At 45.9% G+C, this 23,139-nt stretch overlaps 1 protein-coding gene across 1 annotated transcript in view; it reads right to left on the bottom strand.

The window, feature by feature from the left end:
- Positions 1-23,139, bottom strand: part of Paqr5 (progestin and adipoQ receptor family member 5) — a 71,845-nt gene that overhangs the window by 19,699 nt on the left and 29,007 nt on the right. Inside the window, exons 2-3 of the mRNA XM_008836381.2 lie at positions 16,325-16,466; positions 2,088-2,215 (exon numbers count right to left, since the gene is read on the bottom strand). Of these exons, the coding sequence (XP_008834603.1) occupies positions 2,088-2,215; positions 16,325-16,375 (179 nt within the window). The 5' untranslated portion in view covers positions 16,376-16,466. The remainder of the gene's footprint in view (positions 1-2,087; positions 2,216-16,324; positions 16,467-23,139) is intronic.

Raw genomic sequence — 23,139 nt, 5'->3', positions numbered from 1 at the left:
TCAGGTAAACGGTGTGAGCTCTGAGGGAGATAAGCAGTGGAAGACCATGAAAGAAATAACAGGGGGGCTAGAGTATACATGTCACAATTGAGGCTATCTCGGAGATCTGCAGAGGGTACGCAGAAACATACAGCTCCAGCAGCTCTAGGAAGGAGAAGGAACAACCTGACTCTATTCTGTAGTGTTATATCAGCAGGTATGTGTTGGTGTTGATACAATTTTGAAACAGGACCTCATTGTGTAGCCCAGGTTGGCTCAAAGTCATGATCTTCCTGCCTCAACCTTTACAAGGATTATAGATAGCTATGTACCACCACCCTGAGATAGCAAGCAAACTTAAATTTAAAAAATTTTATTATTGTATGTATTGGGGAGTGTGTATGCGCATGCCTTGTGGAGGCCAGAAAACAACTCCGTGGAGTTTCTCCCTTTCCATCTGTACATGGGTTCTGGGGATTAAACTCAGGTTGCCAGGCTTGCACGGCAAGTGCCTTTACCTGCTAAACCATCTGGTCAGCCCCAGGTTTTTATGTAAGCAGAAATTTAACATGGCCATTTAACAATGGCTTTTCTGAGCCATTGTACCTTGCTGCCACTGTCCAGGGCTGTCAGGCTCCTCTACAGATCATTCCAATATGCTCCAAGACTGAGCTTTCTCTCTCCGCTCCCAGGATGGTTGCTGGATCTGCACCTTGCCCTCACATCTGGTCTAGCTGACTACTTCCACATCCTGTCAGGCTGGCTGCTCCCCATGGACCTTTCTGGGACTTGTGTCCATTCAGCACACTCAGGGATTCTCCAACTCTCTCAGCTTCTCAAGTTTGTTCAGGACAGTCTGGGTCATCATCCACATAATGTACGGAGGCCATCCCTGTATCGGCCCCCCGGAGTCTGAGTGGGACAGTGACCAGCTGACATCTGAGGTCCCCCCAGCTCTGATATACAGTCATTCCTCCTGTAGGCTTAGTGTTCTCAGATTCCACCAAAGATTGTGGGGAGGGAGCTGCATCTGTATTGAGCATGTGCAGATTGTTTTCTTGTCCTCATTATTTGAACAGTATAACGACCTTTGGCACAGCATTTACCTTGTATCAGGTATTTGAAACTAGAGATGATTTAAAGTACAGGAAGATGTGCACAGGATATGTGTAAATTCTATGCTGTTTGATATAAGGGAAAACTTGCAAACTTTGGTATCTTTAGGAGAGCCTAGAACCAATCCCCACAGTTACCATGATGTGGTGGTATGACCCTGTCCCACTTCTCCATCATTGAGCAAAGGCACAAGATATGTGAAGCTGGTCTTAGCCCGGCCTTCTCAGTAAGAAGCCTTCCTAGAGCCCCAGTCCTTCATCCTTCCAGATCCTAGCCAGCTCCATTAAAGGTGACCAAAGGCCTATATTTGCTATGATTCTCAAACAGTTTCAAGCACACACAATTTTGCCTATGTTTGCTTGTTTGCTTGCTTGTTTGAGTCAGGGTTTCATGTAGCCCAGGCAGGCCTCAAACTTATGATGTAAATGAGGATAACCTTGAACATCTCGTACACCAGCCTTTACCTCCAGACCACTAGGATTACAGCATGGGTTCCCATGCTTGGTGGTTTATGTAGTACTGGGTTCAGAACCCAGGGCTTCTTGTATACCAGGCAAGCACTCTAGAAACTCTATACATCTGCAGTCCTGTATCCTTATCTTTACCAGGGTTCTCCCCCCAAGTCCTCACAGCAGTCTCAAGAAAGGGACAAATGATTATACCTGTTCTACAGACAGAAAATGCAAGGCTCAGAAAGATTAAGTGACTTTTTCAAGTTTGTGACAATTTAATAAGGACTTCTTGAAGACAAGCAAAGCCAGCAAGACTGAAGGGGATGAAGACAAATGCTACTCGGTCAGTGGAAACCCAGGAATCCTACTGCAATCCACAGCATGATATGCATTTCCCTCCTCTGCCACACGTGCACCTGCACCCACAGGAGGACCCCTAACCCCAGCTCAGAATCTCCCTGCCATCCAGCTATGATCTAAGAAGTCTAGTCTCTGGGGACCCAGAATGAGATGGGATGATCCAGGGGGGCTGGAAAGTACCAGAAGGGCAGCAAGTGTGTCCAGATGTTGAGGGTCTCATTGGTCATTTGGAAAAGGCTGAGGATGCAGGCAGTGGCAGAACTCTGTGGATGTCGGTAGCCAAAGAGGATGCCTTGCTCATGGAACACCTGTGGAGGGAAGACAGAGGGGCAACGAGGTGAGACGAGCAGTGGCCTGAAGGTGTCAGGGAGGGATGTCTGTGCCCTGCACTGAGTTTCCTTCTAGGTGGTACACTGTGACTCTAGGCACTTGAACAGTTCCTTGACAAGCCAGCCTACTCTTCTCCTTTCCTATCTCTCTCCACTTTCTCCCAGGAGCTTCTCAGATCCCATATCCTCCAAACAGTCCCCATTCAGCTGGGCTCCAAGGGCCAGGCTAGCTCTGCAAATGCAGCCTGTCTTTGCATTCCCAGCTGTGCCTACCCTTGGCATGAATGTTGCCTAAGAATCTGTGTTTGCACTCTGCCTGTGGCCTATGGCCTGGTTTTCAGATGCTTTCACGGTTGGCTAACATGTATGCTGTCTGTCTGAGCCAGCCCACCCTGGATGTCAGAGGCTGGTAAGGTGATCTCTGTGGAAGATCCCCTCCCTCAGCTCCCACCAGTGGGATGATGTACTCACAAGGTGCTTCATAAAGGCTTTTTGATGATGAGGCCTGTGATGGTGAAGCCTGGACTATGGGAAGAGGAGGTGGGCCATAGCAGGACCATAGAACCAGAGCACTGGTGAGGACACTTGGTAAACATTGCCCCCTTGTTCCCCATCACCTCCAATAAGAAGCTTGGACTGATCAGGTAAGATCTGCGGTATCGGCCTGTTTCCAGTTTTATATTACATCTATTAAAAGTGGTAAATGAAAAGCTGGGCGATGGCTCAGTGGGCAAAGTGCTCACTGTGCAAGCATGAGGCCCTGAGTTTGGATTCCAAGCACCAGGGATGGCAGGCAGTGGGTGTGTGTAATTCTGGCACTGGGGAGGTAGAGACAGAAAGATCTTTGGGTCTCTCTGGCCAGCCAGTCTGACTATCAGTGAGCCCCGGGTTCACTGTCTCACAAAATGAGGCAAACCAATTGAGGAAAACACCCAACATCAACCTCTAGCTTCCAAACACACACACATGCACACTCACATGTGTGTGCATGCACACACACGATAATTGACAGGACATTGAAGTAAGACGAACCACATTTCAAAATGTAATATCAAGTGAAGAAAACTGGAATGTGTTCTTGTCAGGACTATCAGAGCTATGGGAATGTATGTACCTGTGGTAGGGCAGAGGCTAGGAGGAACACAGAAAGGGGAGAGGTCCGTTTTGTTGAACTAGTTAGGTGATAGGAGACTAATTCTCCCTTCTATGTTGCCTTAGTTTGATGTTACTTTCTTTTTGAAATTTAAAATTTTTTGATTTATTTTTATTCTATGCATATGAGTGTTAATGCCTGCTTGTACATAAATGTACCTGTGTTATGCTAATGGAGAACAGAAGAAGGCACCAGAGCTCCTGGAACTGGAGTTACAGATGTTTGTTAGCTGCCATGTGGGTGCTGGGATTCGAACCTGGGTCTTCTGTAAGTATAGTCAGTGTTCTTAACCAATGAGCCATCTCTTCAGCCCTATTGGTCTTTTTGAGACAGGTTCTCCCTGTAGCCCCAGGTAGCCTGAAATTTGCTATGTGACTAGGCTCCCCTCAGTCTCACAGAGGCCCACCTGTCTCTGCCTCCCAAGTGCTAGGACTAAAAGCATGTACCACCACACCCAGCTTATTTTTTATTTCATGTGTATGAGTGTTTGTTTGCATGTATGTAAGTGCACCTGTGTGTGCAATTCCTGTGGAGGCCAGAAGAGGGTGTTCGGTCCCCTGGCACTGGAGTTACAGACAGTTGTTAGCCACCATGTGGGTGCTGGGAACTGAACCTGGGTTCTCTGCAAGAGCAGCCAGTGCTCTTAACCCCTGAGCCCTCTCTCCAGCCCCAGCTTAATCTTACCACTACAGTCATTTTGGGTTCAGATGGTTCTTCTTCATGGGAAGGTGGTCTATGCACCATCTAGCATTGTGCCTAGTCTCTCTGTCTGCTGGATGCACTCACTGTGCCCCCAAATCTCCTTCCACGCCCAGCTGTGACAACCAAAAATCTTTCAGATATTGCCACCGTCTCCTGGGAGCTAAGAGCTACTGGTGTTGTTTGTTCACGATAGGGTCTTACTCTGCAGCCCAAGCTGGCCTCACACTCTTGGCAGTCCTCTTGCTTCAGCCTCCAAAATGCTGAGATTACAGGTGTAAGCCACCACACCTGGCAGAACCACTGATTATAATGGTTTCAAAACCATTATAACCTTTGAAAGACAAATTATAGGACTGGTAAGAAGGTTTGGTGGGTAAAGGTGCTTGCTGCTAAGCCTGACTATCTGAGTTCAATTTCCAGGACCCACGTGGTAGAAAAAGAGAACCAACCAACTACTGCAAGTTTTCCTCTAACCTCCACATATACACTTCACACACACACACACACACACACACACACACACACACACACACCCCAATTAAAAATAAAATATTATGTAGGAGTAGGTTGGTGGAGGCAAGTGATTACAATGGTGACTGCTATGAGTTATGATCAAAGTCAAGCCACAGCACATTCTAGCTTCCCCTTTGCTTTGAGAGGAGGGGAAGGTGGTTAGAATTTCCGCTTGTCCTGACTCACTTGTGTTATCTCCTTCTTTGCTAGAAGAAGCTCTCCTTTAAAACACACACACAGTATGAGACGCTAGGTGCTCAGGGTAGGGCTCATGCTTAGCATGCATGAGACCCTGGGTTCCAACCCCAGCACTGAAAAACTGAAAAGCCCCATACAGAACACAGTTAGTGATGCCTCTTGAGGTTCTAGTGGAGAGTTCCCACAGAATGGTAAAGAAAGTGAGCAAAAAGTCACATTTGTGCCAGGTGTAGTGGTGTACAACTTTAATCCAAGCCCTTCAGAGGCAGAGGCAGGAGGATCTCTGTGAGTTGGAGGACAGCTTGGTCTATATAGAGAGTTCCAAGCCAGGCAGGGCTATATAGAAAGATGCTGTTTCAAAACAAAACAACAAAACAAAACAGAACAGAACAAAACAAAACAAAACAACACACTTGAAAGCTTGGCCTGGTGGCACGGGCCTGTGATATTAGTGTTAGGGAAGCTGAAGGCTCAGGTAGGAGGATCTCCGTGAGTTCAAGATCAATATAAATGAAGGAAGAGGAGGAGGAGGAGGAGGAGGAAGAGGAAGGGAGCAGCTTAGACACCTCACCTATGAAACAGGAAGGTGTATTTCAATTTTTTTTTGAGACAGGGTCTCCCTGTCTTATTTCAACTTTTTAAAAAAACAAATCATCTTAATTTGAGACAGGATCTCATGTATCAACCTAATAGAATTCTTGCTGAAGACAAGCCAGGATCAATCAGACCTTACCTGGGGATAGTGAAGAATGAGAAATCTGATCTGATATGAAGGGTGTTAGATATCAAGGATTGGGCTTCTGGCTGACCTGAAAGAGTCCACCTAGGTCCCTTAGCCTGCAGCTATTCTCTCTATAGATCCTGGTATTCTGGCGGGCAAAGGTGGAGACTGACAGAGTCAAAAGCCAGAGGGACACAGCAGGGATCTGGTCTAAGAATCTGGTTCCAGGGTAGGGATGTAGCTCAGTTGGTAAAAAGCACTTGTCTAGCATGTACCATGCCCTGGGTTTATTCCTTTGCACAGCATACACCAGGTATGGTGATACATGCCTGTAATCCCAGCACTTGGGAAGTGGAGGCAGGAGGATTGAATTTCAAAGTCATGGGTGGGTATAGTGGCGCATGCCTTTAATCCCAGTATTGGGGAGGCAGAGGCAGGCCTAGTTCAAGGCCAGCCTAGTCTACATAGTAAGTTCCAGGCCAGCTGAGGCTACCAGGAGACGCTGTCTCAAAAAAGACCAAGACAAAAAAAAAAAAAAATCAAAGTCCTTTTGCCTAAATATCAAGTTCAAGGCCAGCCTGAGTTATATGTCTGTGTCTTAAAAAAAAAAAATGGTCCCAAACTTGAGAGTTGGGGGAGAAGTCTTTGTCACCAAAGCCGGGACTGAATACTAATTAAAAGAGCCTGTCTCCCTGGGTGTGGTGGCACAAGACTTTAATCCCAACACTTGGGAGGCAGAAGCAGGCAAGGATCTCTGTGAGTTCAAGACCAGCTTGGTCTCTATATAGCAAGTTCCAGGCCAGCTGGGGCTACAGGGAGACCCTGTCTCAAAAGATTGAAAAAAAAAATAAATAGAGCCTGTCTTCATCTGGTTGGTGTTCTGGCCCCTACAGGTACGAAAAACCCAACATTACCCAGGTGGTTGGGGCAGGATTTAAAGCAGCACATAAAAAACAATAGCAGGTGGATAAAAGATGGGTATAAAACAGGGGCTCAATCTGACCCAGAACAGAATGATTTCCACTTGGAATAACAGGACCAATCTAGCTCGGCCCTCCCCAGGTTGAACCTCTGTTTATTGGACTGAATGCTTGAGGTCTCAGGTGCTCTCCTGCTTTGAGCATTTCAAAGCACAAGGAGGCAGGTTCCCTTCCTTCTGTCACCGCAGCCACAGCAACGCACCCTGCATGGAGCCCATCTTCACAGAACATATGCCACCCAAAGGCAACATTTGAAAACCATTTTGTATTCCAAGCTCAGTTTGACCCCCAAAGACAAATTACAATCATTGCTTACCCACTTTGAAGCTGGCTTCATTTCCAGCCTCCCCACCACCCTGTGTTAGCAGGCACCTGCTTATTTGCACAGCAGAACTGATTTGTAAGGCTTCCCTTTGCATCCCTGGATGCAGACTGGGCAATTTAGAATGAAATGAAATCAAATTGCATGCAGCATATTATTTAGGAGTGAGCACCCCAGCCACCCAGGGTAGAAGGACACATCAGCCAGGTTTCTCTTTTACTGTTGGCCACAGGCTCAGCCTCCAAGAAAGCTCCCTGGCATGAAGACCCCTGAGCACCTGCCAGCTGATGCCTGAAGAGTCCAGCCTCTGATTTATTTTTCTAGATGTTAAACTGTATATCACCTGGGGAGAAATAACTGAGCATTTCTGGCCAGTGACAAATAACAGTAGACTTTGATAGCAGGGAAAGGGAACAGGGTCAGGGAGGGCAGGCAGGCACCAATTAGCACGCACTTTGCATCTCCCGTGCAAATGCCATGGAATCCGCACAGCTGCCTTGTAAAGAAGAACTCTGTATTACCCCCATCCTGTAGAAAAACCCAGGGAAGAGAGAATATCTACCCAAGTTCCCAGCAGCAAGTCTCAGACTCTACTTCCCTGCTGTAAGTACACTCTCTCATACTGCTAAACAGGGCTCTGTTGAGGCTGGAGAGATGGCTCAGCAATTAAGAGCACTGGCTGCTCTTGCAGAACCTAGCATCTACATGGTGGCTAACGACCATCCATAATTCCAGTTCCAGGGGATCTGATATCCTCTTCTGTCCTCTGCAGGCACTGCATGACATGGGTGCACTTACACACATGGAGGCATAACACTCATACATATAAAATAAAAATTAATTAATTAAAAAATAGGGCTCTGCTGAGGGATGCAACTCTAATTTCTTGGCTGAGGAAATCTGTATACATCTCTGAGCCTCTGTTTTTTCTTAAGTGTTACAAATGACTGAATTATGTCCTCAAATTCATATGTTGAAGTCCTAACTCCTAGTACCTTGTATTTGAAGATGTCCTGGAACTCCCTAGGTACCCAAGGATGACCTTAAACTTCTGATCCTCCTACCTCCACTGCCCAAGTGCTGAGATTACAGGAATATACCATCATGCCTGCTTTATGGGGTGCTGGGGATCTGACCCAAGGTTTCACACATTAGGCAAGCACTCTACTATCTAGCTACAGCCTCCAGCCCTGCGGATAAGGGCTTCCACGAGGTGACAAAGCTAATGAGGCCATGAAGGCAGGTTGCAATTGAGTCAGGGTGGTGACTCTCAGAAGGGGAAATCTGGATTCACACAGACTCCAGGGGTGTGTGTGTGTGTGTGTGTGTGTGTGTGTGTGTATGTGTGTGTACACAGAGGACCCTGTGATATGGCAGCAAGAGGGAGGCCATCTGTGAGCCAAGGAGAGAGGCCTCAACAGGAAGTAGTCCTGCCCACATCTTGATCTTGGACATCCAGTACCCAGAACTGAGAGAAAATAACTCTGTGGTTTCAGCCACAGTCAGTGGGATTTTGTTTTCATAGCTCTAGGAAGAGAACATAGTGCTGAGGTTGGGTGGCACCCCACCCCCCAAAGCCAGTGCCTTTTCAAATTCTTCTGCAGGTGTTTGCAGGTACCTGAGGGTCTCACTGTACTTGAGTGGCTAGTGCAAGAGTCTGCATTTCTTTCTTTTTTTGGAGATGGTTTTGTACAGCCCAGGCTGACGTCAAACTCACTATGTTGTTGAGGCTGGCCTTGAACTCTTGATCCTCTTGCCTCTGGAGTGCTGGAATCACAAGTCTGTACCACTGGGCCTGGTGGAGAGTCTGCATTGCAAAAAGATCTTAAGGGAGCCTGTAGTTGTCTCTACCCTCACAGCCCAGCTCCTACCTCATCACTGTGAATCCAGTTTACTTCAAAAGAGGAGGTTCCCTCTAAGAAAGAGAGAGGGACAGTCAAACACAAAGGCATGCTGCTATGGTTTGAGTCTGAAATGACCCCTTGAGGTTATATACTGGGGGCCTGGCTGCTGCTGCTGGATCCCAGAGGCTCTGACCTAGTCTGTGGATGTCCTTCCAGTGATCTTGGGAGGCAGTGAAAAGCAGGAGGTGGGATCTAGCTAGAGGAAGTAGTTCACTGGGGTTGTGTCCTTGTGAGTCCTAGCTTGTCTTAGCCCCTTCCTGTATTCCCTTTTCTCTGCTTTGAGGCTAAGATGATGCAAGCCTTAATACCATGTTCTCCTACCTGTGCTGGACGGAAGCCTTCAAACCCTGTGCTAACTCTTTCCTCCTTTTAAGCTGTTTCTGTCAGGCATTTTGCCACAGTGACAAGAAAGCTAGTTAACATACCTGGACATGAAAAACCAGCTCAGGGAACAGCCAGAGAGCAGTGGGAAACCTGGTAAGAAGTTTGTAGGTAGAGGGAAGGTCAGGGGGAGCCAAGATTGCTGGCTTTGAAGATGGAGGAAGTGGGCCAGAAGCCAAGGAGTAGCTTCTAGAACTGGGAAAGGCAGGGAAGAGGTTTTCCCAGCAGCCTCCTTCAACATTGTGATTTTAGGCCAGTGATCCATATCACGCTTGCTGTCTATAGAGCTGCAAGATAATAATTACTGACTTGTTTGTTTTGCTGTTGCAGCGCTAAGGATGGCGCCTGGGGTCTTGCGCATGCTAGACAACTATTGCTCCACTGAACCTTACCCCCAGTCTCTTAAGTCACCAAATTTTCGATAATTTGATATAGCAGATGTAGAAAACTAATACAAGATCAGAATTTGACCAGAATCCCAAAGCATTTTTCAGGTCAGGCTGGGCACACATGGTTTGAATTGCTTGCTGGAGTGGACAGCTTTCTTTGGAACAATTCAAAAGTATGGCTCTCATTCTCCACATCATCCTCAAGATGAGATAACTTGTTGAAACACACAGTTACTTTGACCTTAAACTACTCTATTTTCATCCAGGGAGAATACTTTAAAAAGTAAACACATGGATTTCATTTAGATAAGAGACTCAATGACTAGAGGAAATCAATGAAACTGGAGGTGTCCAATGTGGAAAATTCTATCTTCAGTGTGAAATTACATTAATTATGAGTTTGAGTTCTCTACTGATATTTGTCATGGGATGTTGTTGTCCAAAGCCTGTAGAAAATCTAGGTTTGGAGCTGTGTGTGGTTGGACCCTGTCTCAACTCCCTGCCCCCTATAGGTTTATCTATTTCACTTTTGAAAGGATTAAAAATAGACATTTACGGCCCAGCGTGGTGGCACACACCTTTAATACCAGCACTCGGGAGGCAGAGGCAGGTGGATCTCTGTGAGTTCAAGGTCAGCCTGGTCTACATAGTAAGTTCCAGGACAGCTGGGGCTACAGGGAGATCCTGTCTCAAAAAGACAAAAAAAAATAGATATTTATGGCTAGGGGTGTAGCTCCTTTAGTAGACTGTAATAAGGAGAGTTATTAGAAACCAAGAAAAATTTTTTAAATTTTGCAAGAATTTAAAACCCTCTGCTAGTCTCTTTACATGGGTTTGTGGTCCAAATCCATACTATCTCTGAGATTCAAGACATCTCAAGTGGGAAAGAGTAAAGTAGTTAAAAATAGAAAGAGCTCAAGGCTTTGTAGTACCCCAGTTAAGTCACAAATGCAAACATGAAACCTCCCTGAAGGATTTCTCCTTTAACACGGCCATGCACGTGTGGAAACAGAGACACCATAAGGGAGAAGCAGCCACAACAGTTGGATGAGAAATGGAGTCACAGCTGGGCATGGTGCCACATGCCTGTGATCTCAGTACTTGGCGTATAGAACAGGTGGATGGCCATGAGCATGAGGCCAGGCTGGTCTATATAACTGAGTTCTAGGCCAGCCAGGACTATATAGTGGGACCCTGTCTCAAAAAGCAAGAGAGAGAGACAGAGACAGAGAGAGAGGGAGAGAGAAAAGAGCTTAAAGACACAAAAATGTAAAATAACTGTGTTCAATATGTTTAGTGAAATAGAAATATAAAGAGGAAGCAGCTTTAGAAAGAATCTAATATAACTTCTAGAAATATTTAAAAACCAAAATTGAAGATATGTTGAAAGGACAAACATGGCACTAGAGCGACGACTCAGTGGTTAAGAGCTGAGCGGTTAAGACGTACTAGTCTTACAGAAGACCTAAGCAGGCTTCCCAGCACCATGTCAGGTGGCTTCAGTTCCTGGGAAGCTGATATCCTCTTCTGGCCTCCTAGGACACCTGTACTCATGTGTACAAACCCACATACAGACACACATACGTGGTTAAAAATAAAAGCAAAACGCTTTTTTTTTTTAAAGGACAAACAGGAGACTAGGCCTGACTGAAGACAAAATTAGTCAACCAAAAGTAGAGTCAAAGAAAGCTTCCAAAATGTAGTCTAGAAAGATTAAGAGATAGAAAACATGAAAGAGCAAGTAAGAGACCTGAAAGATATTTCTCCAAAGTGATGAACGTGATGGTTTTAATGTTTTTGTAGATATAGAGGATAATTTTCTAGATCTGTTGAAAGTTTCTTTCTTCAGGTCCAAGAAATTAGGACAGTGGAAATAGGTGATTACCAACAGTCCCATGTCCGCCCCTCTTCTCACAGCTCTTAGACTTGTCTGAAGGTCTGTTGGAGTCACATGATGATTTCCAGGTAATGCTACTTCTAGGCCAGACAGTTCAAAGCAGTCTTGGAATTACAATGCAGTATGTTTTTGTGTGGATTTTTTTTTTGTTTGTTTGTTTTGTTTTTTTTACATTTTAAAACTTGTGTGTGTGTGTGTAGTACATGTACATGTGCTACAGTGCTTATATGGAAGTCAAAAGACAACTAGTGGGGCCCAGGGATAGAACTCAGACTGTCGGGCTTTCCTGCTGAGCCAACTCACAGGCCCAACAGTTTAACTCTGAGAGAACCTTTTCCCTACCGCTTGAGGCCCCAGGGAATTGTTTTTGGTTGAAGGATGCTACTTGCCTCATATTGCTTTCTGGGAGGAGCCCACACCCACCTAGCCAGGGATTCAAAGCCATAGCCTACTTTTTTCATTCAGGACAGCTCTGAAAAGCCAACCCCACTGCAGAGCCCTTGTGTGATGGGTGGGGTCTCTGATGCTATGTGTCCTATCCCATTCCGTTCTCCTTACTTCCTCACAGGAGTTGTTCCTGAGAAGGCGCCCCAGTTAACTTCCTGCATGCAAATCTTTATCTCAGAGTTTGTTTCTGGGGAACCCAGCAGAAGTTACTCTCTTCTTTCTTCCTCTTCTGTGATGACCTTAGAAGCCACATGTTCCAGATGGCACAGGTAGGAAATGATAGATCTTCCAGCTGCCTGAGTCTGCAGTCCCAGTTGAAGTGAAAGAAATCTTTGATACTTCAAGTCACTGAAGTAACTGGGGTAAGTTTTTGGAAGGGAGAAGGGTCCTCATGTTGACCTCAAATTTGCTATGTAGTCAAAGATGACCACGAACTTCGGATTCTCTTGCCTCCACCTCCTGAGTGATGAGATTACAGGCATGTGATGCTGGGGCTTGAACCCAGCACCTTTTGCATGCTGGGGAAGCACTCTACCTACATCTCCAGCCCATCCAGGGTAATTTAAACCTCAACTTGCCTACCCCTTTGTGCCTAGTACAGCTATTCACGTTAAAAGAGTTGTTACAGAACATGTCTATAAAAAAAGTGGAGGGGGACTCGAAAGTGGAAAGAGAATAAAGAAAACCCCAAACAAGCAAGAAAGGAATGTACAAGCAGAGAAAACAGATGAATTCACAGAAAACAGTTGAAATAAATGCAAATATATCAATAGTCACTACAAATATTAACAACAAGCAGACTAGTTAAAAGATATGTACTGCCCAACTAAAAAGCCAGCCACGAGCTGTTTAACACAAGACACAGTTAAAAAAGCATGGCAAGGAAGAATTAAAAATCAAAAGAAGGAAAGAGGGGAATCCAACAAATGATAATAAAAACGGCAAAGCTGCGCTTGCTGCGGTAACACCTGGTGGGATCTGAGACAGAGTCCTGTGGAGAGCATCACTGCAAACAGAATCTTTACTTCATCAGGAAGCTCGTAAGGCTCAAAACTAACATATATCAGGTATAGTCTAAATTGTTTTTATTACATTTATTTATTGTGTATGTGTGCGTGTGGGGGGGGTTGTTATTACATTTATTTTGTGTGTGTGTGCGTGTGTGTGTGTGTTAGGCACACAGTGCACGTGTGGAGGTCAGAGAACAACTTTGTGGTGTCAGTCCTCCTCTTCCACCATGTGGGTTCTGGGAATCAAACTCAAGTTGTCAGACTTAGCGGCAAGCTCCTTCACTCACTGAGCCATTTTATCAGCCCTAAGGTATAGTTTACAAATCTGCCAGCATGGTAGGAGAATTCAACAATTTCACACATGGATCCCTGAGGCTGGCTAGCCCAGTCTAGCCTAATTGGTGAGCTCTAGGCCAACGAGAGAAATCCAGTCTCAAAAAAAGGTGAATAGGATTTCTGAGAATGACACCCAAAGTTGTTCTGTGGCCTCCGCATGCATACACACACACATACACACACACACACACACACACACACACACACGCACACACACACGACTGTGCATTTGCACACACATGCACCTGCATACATGCACCTGCACACACGAATAAGAAATTGTGCATTCCAACCAGGTATAGTGGTGCGTGCCTTTAATACCAGCACTCAGGAGGCAGAGGCAGGCAGATCTTGAGGCCAGCCTGGTCTATATAGTGAATTCCAGGCCAGCTGGTACTATATGGAGACTGTATCTCAAATAAACAAAACACAAAATTGTGCATCTGATCCTTAATGCACTGGAATCTGCTTTAATTGCACCTCTACTCCACTCTCCTGTCCTTGATCCCGAGTGAAACTCTCCTCTTGGCCAGCAGAGGCACTATTTTCTCTGCAGCTTCTGGGCCCTGGGCATGGTATTGGAAGGCTCTGTAGTAGATGTTGGAGCCTGGGAAAGTTTTAGAGCAAATGGTAAAGATAAAATGTGATGTGGCTTCTCTGCTTCCTACTAATGTCACTCCACTACAAAAGACATTGTCACCCCATCATTTATGAAGACCTGCAAGATGTTATGGTTAGACAATGAAGTGTCCTCCACAGACCCATGTGTTGAAAACTTTGTCCCCAGCTAGTGGGAGGAAACTTTAGGAGGTAGGACCTGGCAGGAGGAAGTAGGCCTCTGAGTGCTCTGAGGCTGTGTCTTGCCTGGGCCCTCCAGCATGCTCTGCTCACTGCCTCCTGACCTTTGAGGCACACAACCTCTTCCTTCATACCTTCCCACTGCTCTAATGTTCTGTCCAAGAACTCCCTGAAACCTTGAAACCAAATAAACCTTTTCTCCCTTTAGGTTGTTCTCTCAGGTATTTTGGTCATTACATTGAGACAAATAACCAACACGGACAGAGAGGGCATGCACCTGTCACCCCCACCTCTCCAGGCCACATGCAGAGTCTCCGAACATTCAGAATGTGGCAGGTTCCCTTATGTAATTCTCCGTCCTTCACTTCTTCTCTGAGGACACACTCTGTACCCAACCCCAACCAAAACACCCAAGAAAACAACTCGGGCGGATCCATAGTTTCCACCACAGGAGTCCCAACCTGCGGCATGGTTCCCACTTTTTGGCCCATGCTGGTCTTTCTGCTAAGAATCAGAACCTCTCCCTGCCTCCCAAATCTTGTCTACTCTGAAACTCCTCTGTGTGTGTGTGTGTGTGTGTGTGTGTGTACACATGTATATGCACATGTGTGCAGAGGCAGGAGGATAACCTCTAGTGCCGTTCCTCCTCAGGTGCCAACCACTTTGTTTTTTGAGAAACAGTCTCTCACTGACCTAGGGCTTAGATTAGGCTACGGTGACTGGCCAGTGAGCCCCAGGGATCCATCTGTCTCTCCCTCCCCAGTGTTGGGCTCACAAGCACTCCCTGCTTTTTTATTTGGGCCCTGTTTCTCATGTTTGCATGGCCAGCACTTTACCAGCTAAGTCATCCCCCAGGCTCTGAAACTCAAATTATCTCTTCCTGATCTCTTCCTCCATGACAGAAGTAACCTATCTCTCTTCTAAGACACTTTACAGAGAATCCTATGTGTTCTGAGACCCTCCTGAGCTGCAGAGGAGCCCACTAAGGACAGGGTTTGCCCCAAACTCTTCTCTGAATCCTGTAGAGAAATATCTTGCACAGGAAACAGTCAATAAAAAATTTCATGAATGAATAAATCCAGACCCACACAGTTCCCATTAGTCACACCTGCTAAGGCTCTGTGGGCAGGGAGGGGAGAGGATGGCCCTATGAACAGAGGCAGGATCCTGCTCAACAGGATCATGGGCCGCGGCCTCCCTTGGAGCTGTCTTCCTCATCTCATCCTATCCACAGCTCTGTATTATCCATGGCTCTGCCCAGAGCCATCTTCCTGCATCACCAAGCTTTAAATTTTCAGGTCAGAGCCTGGCAGATCTACTCCTTAACTTTCCATTGCTGATGCTGAGCTTGGTTAGGAATTGTTTCTTCGGTATAAGACATCAGTGTGTGGTAATCAGCTAAGTAAGAAAGGGATCTTGTCTCCAGATGAAACTTCTCACCCTGAAATAACATTAACCCTTCTTCGGTCCCAAAGGAAGGAAATTAGACACTGTAGTCCTGTACTTTCTTTGGCGTAGTCCTGTACTCTCTTTGCAAGGGAAGGTGGATGTACAACAGTTTGTCAGAGCACACAGCCAAAATGTCCCTTTAGGCTTAAGGGGCTACGAGCCTCATGTATGTAGAGATGGCTTCTCAACCCCTGGAATCCAGGGGAAGGAAGCACAAGGAGTCACTCAGCAGCCTTCTCTGATGGCCTCACTCCAGGCCTGGCCTGGACCTCCTGTAAGAGGAGGATGAAGCTGGGCATGGTGGTAGGAGGCTGAGGCAGGAGGATCATGAGTTTCAGGCCAGATTGTCTAAAAAACTCGGAGGGGGTGGGGAGAGAGTAAGAAAAGGAGAAGTGATAAACACCCGTACAGCGTACAGCACCACGCTGGGTGTCTGCACCCTGGCCCATGTTGAAGCTCCATTCTAGGTCCTAAACAGCCTTTTCCTACTTGGCAGCTGCTGCTGCTTCCCCTCACTAGCCTGAATCTGTAGCCTCAATAATGACTTTGCTTTGGGATGGAACACAGATGTCTCATGGAAGGGCTACACTTTTCAGACCTGGTGCATGGGCGGGGTAGGAGGTGCTAATTTCTGCAGGAGGGCCAGGGAGGGGCACCTTGAAGACAAGCAGCCTATGAAAAGCAACCTAGAGCCAGGAGCCATGGCACATGCCTTTAATCCCAGCATTCAGGAGGCAGAGGCAAGCAGATCTCTGTGAGTTCCAAGCCAGCTGGGGCTACAGGGAGACCCTGCCTCAAAAAGACTAAAAAAAAAAGCAGCCTAAACACCCCTGCTGCAAAGGTCAATCTGCATTGAACCCTGGAGCTCAGCAGTGGAACAACACATACCTGGGGTACCTGGTCTATGCGGAACAGCCTAGGGAGCTTCAGGCTCAGCATCTTGATCCTGGGTTGGACAAGGTAGACGAGGTCAGCTCTCAGCCAGTCTCACTCAGAGTTCTGGCATTCCTGGGGTACCTGGACAGCTTTCCTGAAAGAAGAAATTGGAGTAAGATAGGAAAGATGGCTCATTGATTAGGAGCACTGCTGCTCTTCTGACAGGTTCAGTTCCCAGCACCCACATACTATCCTGCAACTTGGATTCCAGGGATGTAGTGCCCTCTTCTGGCTTCTGTGGGCACTGCATGACAGGAGTGTACTTACACATAGGCATAACACTAATACACATAAAATCAATCAATCAATCAATCAATCAATCAATCAATCAATCAGAGTAGATTCCACCTAACTCCAACCGAATCAGGTATCACATGGGTCAATGATTGGAGATTTGCATGAGAGTGATAACGAAAACCCAAGATTCCCAGGGCTGGAATGTGGTTCAGTTGATAGAGCACTAGGCTAGCATACATGAAGCCCTGGGTTTGATCCCTAAGTACTAGGTAAACTGGGTGTACTAGGGTACACCTATAACCTTAACCCTGGAGAGGTGGAGGCAGGAAGATCAGGAGTTGAAGGTCATCCTTAACTCTAGGCCTACCTGGGCTACATGAGACCCTGTCATAAAGCAAAACAAAAGCCAAGATTCCTTAAAAGAACAATTCAGATGCTGAGTCATTTGCTTTGAAAATGTTAGAGGCAAACAATTAGATCCTCCCATGTGTGATTCCTGTAATATGAAAGAATCTAGTCTCTACTGTGGGATGAAGTAAGGCCTTTGGGAGCTTCAGGGGGCTTCCACTTTCATGGTTGGGATTAGCACCCTTATAAAGGAGAGCTACGGGAATCTCCTTGACACTGTGCCATGTGAGGACATGAAGAGAAGGAGCCATGGATGAAGAGTCTCACCAGACAACACAGTAGCACCTTGACCTGGAACTTCTCAGACTCCAGGACCATAAGCAGCAAATGTTGGTTGCTTATAAGCTACCCAGTCTTGGGTATTTTGTTATAGACATCAATATGGACTGAGACTGTGGTCAGAAACTCACATCTGGAAGGGACCTGAGAAGCTGCCTCTTTTCCTCTGAGTGAAGGCTGAGGGTTGAATAATGCCCAGAGCTGCAGAGCTGGGGAGAGCCGAGGCTGCTCACACTGCACTCCACTATAGGTATGCCACCAAGCCCAACAACCTGATTCAATTCCTAGGGCCCATATGGTAGAGAGAGAAACTTAACTCCCATAAATTGTCCTCTGACCTCCCCTCTTAAGTTGTGACATGCATGCATACACACACACACACACACACACACACACACACAGCCCTCCCTCACACAATAAATAAAGTGTAATAATTTTTTTCATAAAGAGGACAAGAGACTGTGCTCCAGTTCACAGAAGTGACTCTTCTAGAGGGCTGACCACAGTTCTGTTAACCTGAGACACACAAAGGAACCACGCCAAGCAAATAAATCTAAGGTGCTTCTTGGAGATAGAACAACTAATCAAGTTGATCAAACACAGGATTAAGACTTTTTAACAAGTCTAAATAACATAAACTGCAGAAATCTAAAGTTCTTATACAGGCCCAAGAAAAAGGAAAATGCCAATTGGTGTAGCACAGAGGGAACAGAGCTAGGGTCTGCTCTCCCCTATCATCCCTGGACCAAAGCCTGCTGCCTCCTTAGAGCCCTCTTCACATCCTCATCAATCAGATAGGGTCTTTCCCTCCCTAACCTCCCTGGAGCATCAACCACATTCTTCCGAAGGTTCTGCCCACCCCTTTGAGGAGGGTCCCCCTTTGCTAGCTGGATTCTCTCTGCCTCTCAAATAAAATAAGATAAGCAGAAATTGAGGAAGACATGCAGCATCAACCGACCTCTGGCCTCTATGACACAGGCACATGAACACATGCACGAGAGATTGACTGTGCCTAAAGGGAATTAAGAAACCAAGACCAAATTTCTCCTTGCCACTGAGAGACTATGAAAAACAATGTTTGCAATATATGTGCAGCCTGGATGGGAAACAGTGGGCCTCTGCCAACTCAGCAGGCTGAGACAAACTGCCAGATAAGACCAAACTTGACCAACCTGTTTCAAAGGTGCAAGTTTTTTGCATTACATTTTTTCTTTTTCTCTTTTTCCTTCTTTTACATTTATTTATTTATTATTTTTTGGTCTTTTTGAGACAGGGTCTCCCTGTAGCCCCAGCTGTCCTGGAACTCACTATGTAGACCAGGCTGGCCTTGAACTCACAGAGATCTACCTGTCTCTGCCTCCCGAGTGCTGGGATTAAATGCGTGCACCACCACGCCCGGCTTTTGCATTACATTTTTACAGCATTCAAAGAAATGAAGCATTTCCTACAAATAGGTGTCATCTCGCATCTCAAATGTAAATTTTTATGTTCATTAAGAATTATGAAAGACCAGTGGTTGGTTTTTGGAAGTCATGGCACACTGCCAATCTTAAGCCTTTCAGACATACATGAGCCTGAGAACTCACTGGTCCTTTCAGCTCCCTCCATTCGAAAGAGTTCTTCATTCTACTAACACTGGAGAAAACGGTGCATTTTGTGGCATTGCCAGTGCTGAAGTCTGGGTTGTTGGTCTTTGTACAGTGCTCTAGACAAGCTCGAACAGAATCAAAGGGCTTCCTATTTCATTTCTGTTGCTGTGCTAAAACACCCTGACAAAAAGGCAACTTAGGGAGAAAGGGTTTATTTTAGCTCACAATTCCAAGTTATAGTTCATCACTGTAGAGGAGTCACAGTGTCAGAAGCTCAAGACAGCTGGTCACATCACACCCACAGTCAAGAACAGAGAGAATATATGTATCCTTTCTTGCTTGTGCTCGGCTCCGTCTCTCCTCTAACAGTTTAGGAGCCCCTACCTAGGAAATGGTGCCGCCCACAGTGGGCTGGGTCTTCCTGCATCAATTAACTTAAGAAAATCCTGCAAAGACATGTTGACAGGCCAACCTAATGTATATGATTGCTCATTAGGATTCTTCCCAGGTGATTCTAAGTGTTCACTGATGATTAAAGCTAACTATTACTGCTTCTAAGATGAAATAAAAATACAGACAGATCTAAGACTCAACAGCATATGAGTGTTTCATATAAGATCCCATCTTAGAGAGAGTTCCATAACTTTATAGCCAAAAGGGTTAGGGATGTAGCTCAGTAGAGTCTTGTCTAGCATGCACAAAGCCCAGCACAGCCTAAAACCAAATGTAACAGTGCACACCTATAATCCCAGCAGTCAGGTGGTAGAAGCAGGAAGATCAGAAGTTCAAAGTCATCTTTGGCTACACAGAGAGTTTGAGGTCAGCCTGGGACACATGACACTCTATCTCAATAACAACAAAATATGTGGGTATTGTTATATACCTACAAAGACTTGCTGGGGTTATTCTGAAATAGCCCTAAAAGAAATCACAAGGCTAGAGAGATAGCTCAGCAGTTAGGAGCACTGGCTGCTCTTGAAGAAGACCCAGGTTCAGTTCCCAACACCCACATGGCATCTAACATCTGTCCATAACTCTAGTTCCAGGGAATTCAAAGTCCTTTTCTGACCTCCATGGACATTGTACACATGTGGTGCAGTTACATACATGCGGGCAAAGCACTCATACACATAAAAAAATCTTAAAAACAAATAATGAGAATAAAATCATAACCAAGAGGTTATGTGTGTATGTGTGCACATGTGAAGGGCAGAGGCAACCTCAGATGTCATCCCTCAGACACTACCGACCTTTTTGTGAGGCAGAGTCTCACTGGCCAGCTAGCATAACCTACAAGGTTTGCCCAGGAATCTTCCTGTCTCCACTAGGATTACAAACACAGACCACCATGCCCAGCTTTTCTATGCAGGTTCTGAGGCTAGGCAGCACTTTACTGACAGCTATTTCCCCAGCCTCCAACCCATTGTTTTTGAGACAGGGTCTTCAGTAGCCAAGTCTGGTCTTGGACTTGCTGAATAACTGAAGATGACCTTGAATTCCTGATCCTGCCTGAGTTTGATCCCCATGACCCACATGGTAAGAGGAATGGGTACCTCAGTGCTACTGAACTGGACACTTAAATGGTTAAAATGATCCATTTCAGGCTGGGGAGATGGCTCTGTCAGCAAAGTGCTTGTTGCATAAGCATGTGGACTTGAGTTCCATTCCTAGAACCCACATAAAAGGCTGGGCACTGCAGAATGTGCCTGCAATCCCAGTCCTGGTGAGGCAGAGACAGGAGGATCCCTGGAGCTCAGTGGCCAGCCAGTCTAGATTAATTGGTGAGTTCCAAGTTCTGTGTGAGAAGGACAGGGGAGATGGTTCGGTGGTTAAGAGCACTAGCACTTAACCATTTGAAAAGGACCAGAGTTCTGTTCCCAGAACCCACATCAGGCAGCTCACAACCACCTGTAACTCCAGCTCAAAGGGGATCCAGACGGCCTCTGAGGGCATCTGTACTCAAGTGCGCACGCGCGCGCGTGCACACACACACACACACACAATTTTTAATAAAACTAAAAAATAAAATCTTTAGAAAAAGTGTTGGACAGATGGCTCAGCAGTTAACAGCACTGGCTGCTCTTGCAGAAGACCCAGGCTCAGCTCCTAGCACTCACATGACAGCTAAAAATAGTTGGTAACTCCAGTTCCAGGGGATCCAATGCCCTCTTCTGGCCTCTGTGGGCATTGCACCCATGTGGTGCACTTACATGTAGGCAAAAAAGAAATACACATTAAAAGAAATTTTTAAAAAATCTTCAAAAACTAGGTGGAGTGCTGGACATGGTGGAACATGCCTTTAATCCCAGCTCTCAGGAGGCAGAACCAGATGGATTTCTGTGAGTTCAAGATCAGTGTGGTCTACATAGTGAGTTCCAGGCCAGCTGGGGCTACAAGGAGACCCTGTCTCCAAATAGACCAAAAAAAAAAAAAAGAAGGTGGAGAGCGACCCAGTGTTGATCTCTGGCTTCTACACATACATACATGTACACATACACACATGTACACAAATATACAGTAATAAATTTCATGTAATATATTTTTCCATAATAAAAGAAGTATCTTTCATTTATTTTTTTAAAAGCAGGTGTGTTAGGGGCTGGAGAGATGGTTCAGTGGTTAAGAGCACTGGCTGCTCTTACAGAGGACCTGGGTTCGTTTCCCATCTTCCACATGGCAGCTAACAACTGTCTATAACTCCAGTTCCAGGGGAATCCAATGCCCTCTTCTGACCTCCATGGGCATTGCATGACGCAGATGCACTTACATACATGCAGGAAATATGCTCATACAAATAAAATGAAAATAATAAATATTTTTTAAAAGGCATGTGTGTTCTGGTCTGCTCTATAACATAGCTATGGTTGCTTTAATATAAAAATTTATTCACTCCAAATCTTCTAGAAATCAAACCATGTACCCTATATTTCCTATTACTGCAGAGCGCTCCCTCCTTTGAGAGGCACACACTCTCTCAACCCACTCTTCTTGCTACTATGTAGATAGAGATTCAAGATAGGAAAGGACTTGTCTGAGGTCACTGAACAAGGGCCTGTCAAAGTCAAGATTAAACAAGGTCTCCAAGCAACAATGGGGAACATGTGCATAGATGCAGGTAGAACTGGAAAAACCAGCAACTCCACCCCGCCAGAGCCCAAACCCAAAGCCACCAAAGAGGAGAAAGAGCAAACTCACAGGCAGATAGCAGGCTGGCCACAGCTAGTGCCACTCCTTAGCTAAATGACACTGATCTCCAGTCAGCCTGTAGTCAGAGTCAGAACATCTACCTCAGCAAAACAGAAACAGCTTCCAAGTATCTATTTGTGACAGCCACAGTACTAGGTCTCTTCACACTGTATTATCCAAAGTGCAGGTGAGACTCTGGTAGATCTCAAAATAGATATACTGAGCCCAATGGACCAGCTTAGGATATTAGAGCAGAAAACGTCAGTATTTAGGGACTGGGGACCTGCTCAGTTGGCAAAGTGCCCGCTGTGCAAGCATGAGGACCTGGGTTTGATCCCTAGAACTCATACACAGTGGCATACACTTGTAATCCCTGCACTGGGGGAGTGGAGACAGGATACCTGGGGCTCACTGGTCAACCAGCTTAGCCTACTTGGTAAGTTCCAAGCCACTGAAAGACCCTGTCTCAAAAAATAGGGTAGAGGGCTAGCAAGATGGCTCCACAGGTACTCAAGCCTTGAGGACCTGAGTTCAATCCCTGGAACCCACAGTAGAGGGAGTGAACCATCTCCCCAAAGTTGTCCTCTGACTGAAATGCATGGACCCACATTCACCGTGTGCGCGTGCACACACACACACACACATACACACACACACACACACACGTTGGTGTGTTGTATAATGTGATGTCAATTTGTGACATTTGTCATGTATAGTACGTAGATTACTGTATGATTATGTATATGATGACAAAGAGGTTTGTTACTGATCAGTCAAAGAAGTTTTCAGAATTGTGCTAATGCCACAGGTCACCTGCACTGACTGGAGAAACAGGGAGTTTTCTCATCTACTGTCACAAATACCGTGGTATGTCTAGGGAGCTTGGGAGGGACAGACCAAGCCTGCTAGGCATCCAGGCAAATGAATGTCTGGACAAAAAGCCAGTTTCAACCACCCTTAGTCTGCTCTAACCAGGTATTCCAGTTTGCTTTCTGTCACCAATAAAACACTCTGACCAAAAGCAACTTGGGGACGAGAGGGTTTATTTCAGCTTACACATCCAGGTCA

The sequence above is a fragment of the Nannospalax galili genome, unplaced genomic scaffold, assembly GCF_000622305.1.
Source record: "Nannospalax galili isolate Female #2095 unplaced genomic scaffold, S.galili_v1.0 scaffold54, whole genome shotgun sequence".
In the NCBI taxonomy this organism is placed as follows: domain Eukaryota; kingdom Metazoa; phylum Chordata; class Mammalia; order Rodentia; family Spalacidae; genus Nannospalax; species Nannospalax galili.
This window is presented reverse-complemented; position numbering and strand designations above follow the sequence as displayed.